Source organism: Chionomys nivalis, chromosome 15 (genome assembly GCF_950005125.1).
Source record: "Chionomys nivalis chromosome 15, mChiNiv1.1, whole genome shotgun sequence".
NCBI classification, from domain to species: Eukaryota; Metazoa; Chordata; class Mammalia; order Rodentia; family Cricetidae; genus Chionomys; species Chionomys nivalis.
The window spans coordinates 38,093,073-38,105,859 of NC_080100.1; the positions used below are offsets into that span (position 1 = coordinate 38,093,073).

Sequence of the window (12,787 nt, forward strand, 5' to 3'; positions counted from 1 at the left end):
AAGTAAGATATTAGGCCCAGCACTAGCACTCAAACCTAACAATCACACTTAGTCTCCAGTTCACAGAACCCTCTTTCACTACTCTGCTGCCGCTAAGAATCAAGAAGAAAGGAAATGCAATATTACCGTCAGAGGGGCTGAGCCCTTAGCCTCGTGGTAGTCCTCTTGCCTAATGCGTGAGGCCCTGGGTTCAATCCCTACTGAACATGCATACACACACACATACACACACACATAGTGGGGGGCGCTTCATAATAATCGCTCCTGGGTTGACACAGAAAAGGAGAGAAGAATAGAAATTTTATTACAACATTTCATGTTTAATCCAGACCCCAGCAAGGATCTTGCTGAGTCTGACAGGAAGGAAATGAGGACTGAGTACAAGCTGCCCTTTGAAAGTAACAGGTGGTCAGGGGATTGCCCATGTGATACACTATTCAGACTGTAGGAGACATGAGCTGTAAACAGACAGAAAGCTAGAAGACCTCAATTACATGGAGCTATCAATAAGAGAATACAGAGTTGCGATGTTACCTTTGCAAAAATACCTTTTCTTCTAATTATCCTTGTTAAAAATCCCCCTGGAGGTGGAAGGGGACGGCTGGTAGCACAGCCTGGGGATCCAGAGCTGAGACACATCTTACACTCACCCGCAGACCTACAGGCCTGGCTGAGAACAATGACCTCTGTTCCTGTGCTGTGCCCATAGCAGCTGATCTGACACCAAGGCAAACGGGCTCAAACAGAAAAGTTTTCAATAATTAAACCACAGAGAAGTTTATTTCAGCGTTTTATACATGTTAACCTCATTTTAAAACACAGAGGTAAACATCCCAAATTCAGAAACTGGCTAAAGAGTTAAAAAAAAAAATTAAACACACACACACAGCAATGTGGTACACACATCTGTAATCCCAGCACGTGGGAAGCAGAGGCAGAGGAATGGCTGCAAGTTTGGGTCTAGTCTGGTCTACACACAGAATTCCAGCCTAGCTTCAGGCTAGCCAGGGCTACACAGTGAGACCTTGTCTCAAAAACAACAGTGACCAAAAGAATAGCCCCAAGCCGAAGCCTGCACGAACGCTGCTGATGTAGAGGTCCGATGGACAAGGAGTAAAGACTGGCTAAATCACCCTTCTTCGTCACTGCTGCTCCAGGCATCCACAAACGCTGGATTTAACTGGGATTTAGTCGTAGCCTAAAAAAAGAGAAGAATCTATTTTTGTATTTCATAATTTTAGTTTAACAACAATTAGATTATTTGGAAACCATATTACTGTTAATCTAAAAACAAAAGTAATGTAAAGAAAATGTAAATTCATTTACAACTGACAAAATTGACTCTTCCAAAATAATCTGCTTTCCTCAAAGGAATCAGATCACACGCATGTGTAGATCTGCTACAATGCTGTTCACAGTATTTCTACGCATGCGCAGACCTACGCTATGCCACTGTTCACAGTATTTCTAGACAGCCATAGAGCTATGCCACGACACTTAACAGTACTCCAACTCTGTGGAGAAGGCACAACACTGACGTGCAAGTGTTAAGACTGGATGCATGCGCACAGCACACTGGACAGTCCAGAATACATATGCTGGTAACTTTGTGTTGTCTGGATTAACTTTACCATCATACATAAAAAATACCAAAATCTGAGAACTATTTCATCCATCATAATAATGTAAGCTCCCCCCCACCCCCCCAAGACAGTTCTTGCTCTGTAGTCTAGGCCGGCCCAAAACAAAACTCATCACATAGTTCTGGGCTCTTTAATCTAGTCTGGCCCAAAACTCAACACAGTTCAGGGGCTACAGAGGGTTGTGAACCTTATGTGGGTGCCAGGAATCTAACCCACATCTTCTGGAAGAGTAGCCAGTGCTTTTAACCACTGAGCCGTCTCTCCAGCCCTACAGCTCAGCTGACTTTTGAGTTTGTGGGAAGCACCACCCTTTATCCTCCCGGGGGCTAAAATGATAAGCATGTGACATCAAGCCCAGCTGAATACTATAGTTTGTAATAAAAGGTTACTGTGGCTTACTACACAGCTAAGTCTAAAGCATAGGTAAACTACAGGAAACCGGTAGCAAGAGCAATAACTAGCACTGAGGTTTCCCTGGGAGATTTTTCTTAAAACTATTTGGATTTTTCACTTAAAACTGTAAAGAAAAAAAAATCACAATATTCTTCCACCTTATAGCCATCAGTGAAAAGATTTGACAACTAGAGATTTTAATTAAATGAATTATCAAGTCAGTTCACTTGTTTCTTATCTCAAGGAAATGACTTCAAAGGCTTAAAAGATGCTCTTTTTTTTTCTTCTTGAATTAAGAATCAGGTTTGTTTCTTATATTGCAGCTTTTGCATCTGGCTACTTGATATGATCCGGATTTCAATAGCTAACAAATTGCAAGATTACTGTTAAATTATTTTAGATATACTGTCTTTTGTAATGTAGGGAAACATCTTCTGTGAAGGTAACCCTTAAGTCATGTTTAAGAATGTGGTCTACCTTAGGATCAACATGGCAGAATCTTACAATTCAAATGGGAAAGCCAGTGTTCCCAGTAATTTTCCTCTACCAGCTAGACTAGCTAGAAAACAATATAGTGATGTAGGAATGCTGCAGTTGTTAAACAGGCCAGAGGCCATGGCTAATCTTACTGGCTACCATCACTACACACACAATAAAAATTTACACTTACACTTACCTCCAAATGGCCAAATCAAAACTATGACCAAACTACAGCTAATCACTCATTTCCAGTGCAGTGATGAAAGCTGGAAATCTATTTATTCATTTACTCTTTGATCCAATGTTTGCTGAATCTCGTGATGCCCGAGATTAATAAGGGGGAAGTTCCTTACAGTTCAAATCTGACTTCTATCAAGGGTGCTGTTTGAAGCTGGGTGTTGTGGAGCATGTCGTAATCGTTCCACTCAGGAACTTGATGACTTAACAACTACTAAGCTAGACTGCTCAGGATGGGTTTAAGCTCAGAGATAACACTTCTCTCCTGTCTTTAGACTTTCAACTCCACCTTAGATAGCTACCAAAAATATCCTTGAGGAATAAAAGCTACAAAAAGCTCATGTCTTCTAATTCCACAATGGAAGCCCAATGTGCAATCTACTAGTCACTTTAATTTCATTTGACAATTCAACAGAAACATTCATTATGAATTATTTTGCTTTGGTAAGGAAACAAAAATAAGATTTTGACATATTTGCACATATATTTACTACTTACAGTGGTAAACAAATATTTAGAATATATTATAATATTACTAGTATATTTTATTGCTAAAACAATCATCAATAAAATTTCAACCCTGTGGTCAAGAGCTGCAGTAACAATGTTGCAGGCGGATTTAATACACACTGCTTTTTTGAGACAGTAACAATGTTGCAGGCAGATTTAATACACACTACTATTTGAGACAGTAACAATGTTGCAGATGGAGTTAATACTGCTTTTTGAGACAGTAACAATGTTGCAGGTGGATTTAATACACACTACTATTTGAGGCAGTAACAATGTTGCAGGTGGATTTAATACACACTACTATTTGAGACAGTAACAATGTTGCAGGTGACTTGAATACACTACTATTTCAGAGTCCTCTACTTTGGTTTTCTCTACAACATCTCCTCCTAGTGGACATCTAGTCTATGCATGAACACCCCTCCTACCTTACCAGGTTTCTGGTTTACTGGCAGTTTTGTGCATAGAGAAGCTAAAGTTGGGTTTAGAAGGGATCCAGTACAGAACCAAATAATGAGAAGGATTAAAACAGCACCACAGGGACACGTCTTGAGAAGTTTCAGATGTTACTGGAAAGTCCCAGAGCTTTCCATGTCAACAAATGATAAATCTACACAAGTACAAAATAAATACAAACATTTACTGTGCTAATGTCTAATGTTTTGTTTTGTTTTGAGACTGAATCTTGCTTTGTAGCCCAAGCTGTCTTAGTCCCCTTAGTGCTAGGATTACAAGAATGAGTCACTACACTCAGCTGGAATTAGGATTCTTGATAAGAAGTAAGATTAGAACTCTAGTGTACTGTCCCTATAGATCCCTGGCAACTAAAGGTACCTAGGAGCTACAGATAGGCTTGAGTTGAGCATGCCAATTAGAAAATCTGAGTGAAAGCAAACAGACACATTCCTCAGATATAAGACAACAGTTTGACAATTAAACAACAAATTTGAAGATCATAAAATGTCCCTGTCATCTACGGTCTTTCAATTTCTATAGGTAGACTTAAAACACTCCTTAAAAATCTGAGAAACACTCCTCAGGCATTCTGCCTTGGTTCGAAAGGAAACCTAACAACAACTTTGGTTTAACAACCTGATACGTGCACTAGCACTCAATTTAAAAATACTACTTTTTCATACTCTACTTTTTGTAAATTTAAGGTAAGAGACGCTACTGCTACTTCAGGGCAGGGCTCTTGCCTCATCTGTTTAACACCTTTACCTAAGGCTTTTTATTCACCCTGTCATATCATCCTGAGATAGTCACTGTGAGGTTGCTGATCTAAGTGTGAACTGACATTGTGAAAAGACAGATTTTTAAAATGTCATAAATAATAACTCAAAAGTCAATTCCAGCTCTTTCCTTTCCACAGCTGCCATGCCATCCAAACTGGTGAAGATCCAGAAACACTGTGACTCCATGAGCTAGGGCCATAGCCAATAGGAAGCACCACAAGCACCCAGAAGGTCAAGTTAATGCTGGGACATGTGTTACCACCACAGGATCAACTTAGACAAATGCCATCAGGTGACTCTGGTAAAGCTGGTATGTGGCCTTAACACTTAGAGAGGAACCAGGGCTTATGCTCGCCTTCCAACCTTGGTAGACTGTGGATCTTGTCAGTGAACAGACATGGGTAAATGTTGCCCCCATCATCAGTGTGGTATGGAGTTCTGCGGAAGGAAGAGCTCCCTAAGCAGCCCTCATTGTGAAGCCCAAATTCTTCAGAATAGCCAAAGAGAAGATTAACTGTACTGGCCACAATACAGTTGTCCTGGTGGCTTAAAGCCAGACAGGGAGCAAACAAACAACAAGAGATAACTCTACTTTTAGGAGTATATCCTAAAACTAATTAGAAATATGAACAACTTTTGAAAATATATTTATATTGATGTTGTTTAAAACAATCAGCAGAAACAAATACTTAAACTATGACATATAAATGACAGATTACCATATCATTAAAAATATTTCTAATTCGTAGCTGGGCAATGGTGGCATATGCCTGTAATCCCAGCACTTGGGAGACAAAGGTTAGTGGCTCTCTGTTAGTCTGAGGCCAGCCTGGTCTAAAGAGTAAGTTCCAGGACAGCCAAGGCTAGCTACTTAGAGAAACCCTGTCTCAACCCCTCCCGCTACAAAAAAGTTTCCAAATCTTACTCATATATGAATGGGGACTACTGTATCATTTCAATGAGAGAAGACTCTAAATTATGTGTCTATAAATTAACTATTGCTCTAAGGAAAATCAATGCCAGGGAAAAACAGTAAAGTAAATAAAAAATCTTTACTAATTAAAATTGAGAAATTATGTTTTTTTACTCTTTTTCTGAATTTTAATGGATGTGTGGCAAAAACTATCTGTACAACCAGAAAACAGCCAAAACTGCTTTAACAGTCTCCCCCATCAAATAAAAGACTAATTTTTATAATTAGCAATCACTGCACAGTAGGTAGAAATACCACTTACTTCATCATCATCGTCAGGTATTGGTTCATATAAAGATGGTACCCAAGCAAGAATATTGCAATCCCTGCTACCACTGTACAGTTCCTGTAATACAGAAAGCAAAGACTGATTGTTGATCAATTTAAAGCTGGTATAATGAGGAGATGAGTTGTATCAATTTTTGAAATGATCAGACTAAGTAGGTTAATTAATTTAGATTAATTCCATTTATTTAATTTCTATTCATTAAACAAAATACGATGATGCTCCTCAGTTTTTTAAAAATGTAATGTCTTTAAATTCTGTGCATGACACAGGCAAACTTTTTAGAAATACTACAAAGCTCTGGTTATATCCTGAGATTTCATTCTCCAAAAAGATCATACCAATTTGTACCTTCTATAAATGAGAGTTTCCACTCCACTGCCCTTGGAATCTTCCCAGGAATAACCAATATAATATGAAGCTTTATATTTTAAAATAGAGCCAAGCGTTAGAGCTTACAAACAGTGAGACAATCTTATAGACATTCAATACTCATGAGCATATTTCTAAGTGTTAGAAAAAGTAAAATGTACAATATTTTTTCTCTGACAAAAACTGAGGCATCAACAATAATGACTCCAAAGAAGAAAACAAGATTCTACAAAAACAGGCCAAAAGTTCCATTTAGCTTACAGCTACCCGGCTGTTCTTCCAAAGCTTCAGGACCCCACTCTGTCTGCAGACATTCAGGACATGGAAGGAGTCGTGGGCTGATGCACATGTGTGTGTCAGTGTCTTAATGGACATGCTGTTTGCTCCCACTGAACAACACTCACTCCTTCCCAACAAACTAAAAGCATTCTGGTCATGCAGTAAATTAAGTACGCAGTGTTTCCTGATGTGTTCAGTGACCCAATCTTTCTGAGTCTGAAGCAGATAAAGACGTGGTATTTGGCTGTGAGTAGTGGCACATGACTTTAATCCCAGCACTTGGGAACTGGAAGCAGGAGGATCAGAAGTTTGAGATTACTCTCGGCTACATAGCAAGTTTGGGGACAGTCTGGTTTATATGAGACCTTGCTTCAAAAATAAAGTAGAATAAAACATAACAGGCAGAGCATTTCCCAGGTAACAGACCAGTCCAGGTGTCTGGCAATCTCTGTTTCAGAATATTTTGTTTTTAGTTTGAAACTTGTTCTGTAGCCCAGCACAACTTTGAACTCTTGAAAAGAATCCAGAATGCTGGGAGTGCAGGTGTCTATGTCACCACACCCAGCTTATTTGGTCCTGTTGTTTTGCCTATATGAATGTATGTGCACCGTGTGTGTCAGGTACCATGTACCTGAGGAGGCCAACAGGGCATCAGGTTCCCAAACCAGAGCTACAGATGGTTATGAGCTGCCGTGTGAGTGCTGGGAACTGAACCCAGGTCCGCTGTAAGAGGAGCAAATGTTTTAACTGCAGTCATCTCTCCAGACCCTTCTTGGTACAGTTCCAACAGACTCCTAGGCCTTTCTGCTAATAAGCTCCCTCCTAGAAGAATGTTATATACTTTGTAGTCAGAATATCTTGTTTAAGATTTTGCTTGTGTCTCAGAAAGACTGTTTTCTTTGATCCAACAGAAATGAAAAATGTCTTTGAAAGAAAAAAGTAAAGACATTTAACAAAATTCACAGTACTCTGACAATCTTCACTGCAAACTTGACTGGCTCTGAAAACACACTGAAACACTTGTAGTTGTTCCTATGGGGGTGTTTCCAGAAAGGTTTGTTTGCTGAGGGAAGCACCGCCATGAATGTGGGTGCTATCAGCCAGGAGACTGGGTCCTAGACTGAAGAAGAGCCAAGCAAGTGTCAGCATTCACCTTGCTCGGCCTTCTGCCGGCTGCGGCAGAGACCACTTGCATTGTGTCCCTGCAGCCTGACTTCCTCGCCATTACAAACTGTGTCCTTTCTAATCGTAAGCTCAAGCAAACCGTTCTCCTGGGAAGCTGCTTCCAGTTATGTATTTTGGTCACATGAGCAGAAAAGTAACTAAGGTGAGTATTTAAAAAATTTTGGGTTGCTGAGGTGGTTCAGTGAGGAAAGGCACCTGCTGCTTAGCCTGACGTCCCACAGGATGAAGGGAGAGGGTCGATTCCTGTAAGTTATCCTCTGATCTCCATATGCATGCCCTCGTATGTGCCATTCCACACACAAATAAATAAGTGTGAGAAATGATGTGAGCTGCATTGATTCAAAGGTATACTTTACTAGTCATTTCAGTATCTCGTCCTGCAAAGGCATACTTACATCAGCCTCTGGCAGAAAATAAAGAAATGAAATAAGTAATAATTAATTTTAGATTTCAATATAGGCACACATAGCAAAACCAAGGTATACTATAGTTTGGAACATATATATATATTTTACCTAAAGGATTATTCACGAGAAAATACTTGATTATATTTCAAATGGTTAAATGGAGATCATATTCAAATGAAAAGACAACATATCCCAACCAATTGCTCAGTATTATATTGATTCATATACACTTCCTATGCCATATGAGAATTAGCCTCTATTAATCTCTATTAAAGAAATACTATCTCAATGGTGGATTGTTGGCTTCAGAATGATTAAAAGCATATAACACTTGAAAATAGAACCGCAACTTCCTGTTTATACACTACTAGTCTGGCAAGCCAGCTGTCTAATGGTTGTTAATTCCCTTAAGTATCATTCTTACCTGGAAATGAGGCTGGAACACACAGCAGTCGACACTCTTATAATGTCCCTTAAGCACAGTCAGCCGCTCTCCCGAGTGAACGGCATAGACAGCAATGGTGCTGCCATATGGAACAAAAACAAACTCTGAGCTGCAGCCCCAGGAGACAGTGAACTTCAATCCTTTCCTGCTGTCAATACAGACCTTCCCATAGTTCACCTGCAGAATTCAAACCATAATGTCACTCATTTTTTAAGTTGCGTTAAAAAAGCAACAAAGACTGAATAAAACACTTCCTTCCCTTGTTACAATTTAAAGAAACTAATATCTTAATAAAAACAAGGGCCAATGATACAAATGTACATTTTACATTTGAAGAAATAGAAATTGTGAATAAACCCACAAGGGACAGATTATCATCTGTCAACTAAGTCAAACTTGAATTATTTCTGACTGTCAAACTTTCAAAAATCTTCCCCTCTCTTTTTGGTATCTGAAGACAAAACTCAGGGGCCTCATGGATGCTGGGTGAGACCTCTAACCTTACTACATCCCCAGCTTCTGGTTGAGCTATTTTAAGAAACCTTCATATTGGTAAAAAGTAAGGAGAACATGTAATTGGCGTCATAATGTGGCTATTCCTTCAAACGGGACAAATGGGACTGAACTTTTCCTAAGAATGCGCTGTAATAAACCAACACAATGCACGCCTGATCAGTACAACCATCTTAAGTGTGCAGATGAGTGGTATTAACGCTGCTGTACACTCTCCACTTTCATTAAAACTAGCTGAACAATAAATATATTCTTACTTCTTGATCTAGTAATTGCTCCTGGGAATTTATCTTAAGGAAACAATTAGGCAGCAGAGAGTACCATGCCCAGGGGGCTCAATACAGCACAAGGGCAAAACAAGTGAAAACGGAGCGGAGTTTGTGCCTCTAGCCACCCTGTGGCAGCTGTGGTGAAGTACATCAAACACTGAGCTTGGGTTCTGAAATCTATGTTAGAGGGGCCACTCAGATTTCATCTCTAAATTCCATTCCTCTAATATGCTAAACGGAAACAAAACCATTTACCATACTGTCATTGTAAAAACACAAATGACATCATACACAAGTGCACCTGGGAAATGAAGGTAGCCAGCTAGTGACGTTCAGACTTATTAATTCAGACTAATTAATTAGGAGGAGCTATCTTCATTTCTACCTGGTGAGCCAGTATGTACCATCTGACAATGGGAGGGATGGTTCTGGAAGTTAGAATGGACCATAAACGGGGAGGGGCAGGAACATAGGGCTGATATGGAGATATCCTAAAGGATAGGATATTTAGATATCCTAAAGGAGTTTGAACACAGGTACCATGCATGGGTGGACAATGCTTCTCACAGAAGACACAGTTAAGTGAAAATCTCAGCGCCAGACATGGGATACTTTCCTACAAGTTACTGGTCAGTGAGACCCCAGAGGCCCTTCAGGTAACAAGGGATACAGCCATTGCTCTTGGTTGCCCATCAGCATGGTATGACCCTGTTGCTGAAGATGCCATTCACTGTGGATTTAGTACATAGAGAAACCAAGTTATAACTGACCCCCAAACCACCCATGCTAGTGAGCTTTCAGTGTTGGAAGGTGCAGTGCAGGCTTATGGGGGAGAAGGGCTATTAATGGTATTACCCAGTGATGAACCCTGAGCGCAACACCAACATGCCACGGGGTGAAATAGTGGCACAAAAGATCTTTGGGGAATCAACCATTTTCTGAGTAGGTTTGAGACCACTGTTACTGCAAACCCAGTCAAAAGCTATGGCTGTGGAACTCACACCTCCTAGAGGGGACCTACTACTAATGCTAAGGGGACGTGGTATCACAGTCTTCTAAATATTTATGTTTATGCCCATAGACCAGTGCTGCTTCAGGAGAAGCTTCTTTTTGCAGTGGGCAGCAGCTAGCACAAAAACCCCCAACTGACGGAAGTGCTGAGAATAAGTGACTGTTGCGTGCTTAGTCACACAAATGCGACACTTGTATCAACCCCTGTAAGACCCAGGAAACATCATGGAAAAGAGGGAAGAAGGGAATACATGGAAAGGCTAAGTAATTTCTTTTCCTTTTTTTCTTTTTATGTTTTTTCCAGACAGGGTTTCTCTGTGTATATTTGACTGTCCTGCAACTCACTTTGTAGACCAGGTTGGCCTCAAACTCAGAGATTTCGCCTGCCTCTGTCTCCCGAGTGCTGGGATTAAAAGGGCCATCACGCCTGGCAAAGGTAAGTAATTTATCAATGCATCTTGGCTAGTACACATCAGACTCAAAGGCTGCATCTAAACTATGTTAATAAAACCATTGAAACATTTTGTTATATGACATTTTTCTTTCATCGTGTGAAGTGATGGTCATAGTACACTTCAAGACAAATAAGCCCAGGGTACTCTGGGAGCTTTTAAGATAGAGTAGAAGATTCAAAGACAGGCTGAGATGAACCTTGAAAGCTGAGCTGTAGCAGCAGGAGGGGTACTCTAAAGTGAAGGCTGCAGTCGGTCCAGCAGAATAGAAGGGCAGGTGGGTATGGCAGATCTGTATCTCTAAGGAGATCAGTGCACTAAAGGTGGGGACATGGGAAGTGGCAGAACGCAGAGCCAAAGGGCAAGAATGCACGGCTTATACAACTGGTAAAGGCAGTCAGTGTGAACAATGCGGAAACGTGGAGGAGTCAGAGAAAGACGCCCACTGGGAGGAGCGAGGAACAGTCAGGGCATTGGTGTAGGTAGACAGACACACTGGGGCCAGCAGTGACACAAGGAGAAACTGACAGCACTGTGGCTGGCTTAACAGTCTCAGTCAGTGGTGTCAACAGTCTCAGTTCCTTCCCTGCGCCACCACACAACACGAAGGATGCGCCAGTAACTGGGACATATCACCAATTCCCACTCTCTATTCTTCTCTTCTTTTGTTGTGCCAAACATGTCTCCTTGTGAACTGGCCCAGCTGGAATTTGCTCTGTATTTAAGACATGGTCTCCAGACTTCAAACTATGGGAAGATTACATCACGGATCATTAAGGATCCATTAAAGATTGTGTGAGGGGAAAATTTTTAAAATTCTATTTCTATTTATTGTTATCTAAAAAATAAGAAATTAAGCTTTACTAAGTTTAATATGTAGGCTCAATATTTGTATATAGTTTATCATTAAACATATTGGAAATGCGTATTTGCACATATTTACACAAGTAAGGCGAAAACAGAGGGTTGCTACTACACTCTGCCTGCTATTTGGTAGCTCAGCACTACATTGTTAAACTTGTAATTAGTTTTTAGCCAGACAATATTCATGATTTACAAAATGATGACACACAAGCTGAAAAGAGTATTAAGTAAATCGGGGTGGAATTTGTTTTTTGATCTGCAAGATGTTTACAAATTTGAGGACAAGATTTCTCCTTGGAGTTTACTTTTTGGAATCAGTGTCTCAAGTCCTTTCAAGTCCCCTTTCTAGGAGAGATTCTAAGTTAGTTTTGTTTAACTCTTTATGAATAACTTACTTTGATGAAGTACTATCTTTTTTTTTTTGAGACAGGGTTTCTCTTTAGTTTGGGGCCTGTCCTGGAACTAGCTCTTGTAGACCAAGCTGGCCTTGAAACTCACAAAGATTCGCCTGCCTCTGCCTCCCAAGTGCTGGGATTAAAGGCGTGCGCCACCACCTTTAAGGAGACAGAAATGGACTAAATGGTGCCAGCCATGACCATATGCATAGTGCCATTTGCAGTCGTCACATTAGACTCCGACACGCTGCAGAACACTGTCCAGTCTGGTCCTATCACTTCTCTACTGAAAGCCTTTACCTGCTCTCCATCTTGCCTAAGCCTCTCAGACAGGTTAAAGGTCCACTCCACACGACTATACGGGATGGTGGGGGGAGCAGTTAGCGGCAGAAGGCTGCCTGGCACGAACAAGCCTCAGAGTCTGTGCCCATTGTGTCGCACACAGAGACAATCGCATCAGTGTTAGCAGTAGTCAAAGTGATCCTCAGTACTTGAAAGAGATTTATTAGCTAGAAAAGATGGGGAAAGGGAAAAATATGACTAATTTTAAATGTAAAATTTGACTGTTGGTAACTTTATCTGTAGTAGTTCTCAATCTTTTTTTTTTTTCTTTTTTTTTTTTTGGTTTTTCAAGACAGGGTTTCTCTGTGGTTTTGGAGCCTGTCCTGGAACTAGCTCTTGTAGACCAGGCTGGTCTCGAACTCACAGAGATCCGCCTGCCTCTGCCTCCCAAGTGCTGGGATTAAAGGAGTGCGCCACCACCGCAAGTTCACCCCTGCTACAACTGCTCCACAGTAAGAGAGGGAATGAGCCGGGGTGCCAGGTGGGGTGGCGA

The 12,787-nt window shown here is 40.7% G+C and overlaps 1 protein-coding gene across 4 annotated transcripts in view; it reads right to left on the minus strand.

Annotated features, from left to right (window-relative positions):
* Positions 1-283: 283 nt before the first annotated feature.
* The window catches only part of Ercc8 (ERCC excision repair 8, CSA ubiquitin ligase complex subunit), a 38,270-nt gene continuing 25,766 nt past the window's right edge, over positions 284-12,787 (minus strand). For all 4 annotated transcript variants that reach the window (XM_057790167.1, XM_057790171.1, XM_057790169.1 and 1 more), the window contains 3 exons: positions 8,428-8,625; positions 5,737-5,820; positions 284-1,198 (listed from right to left, as the gene is read on the minus strand). In XM_057790167.1, coding sequence (XP_057646150.1) covers positions 1,130-1,198; positions 5,737-5,820; positions 8,428-8,625 — 351 coding nt within the window. In that variant the 3' untranslated portion in view covers positions 284-1,129. The remainder of the gene's footprint in view (positions 1,199-5,736; positions 5,821-8,427; positions 8,626-12,787) is intronic.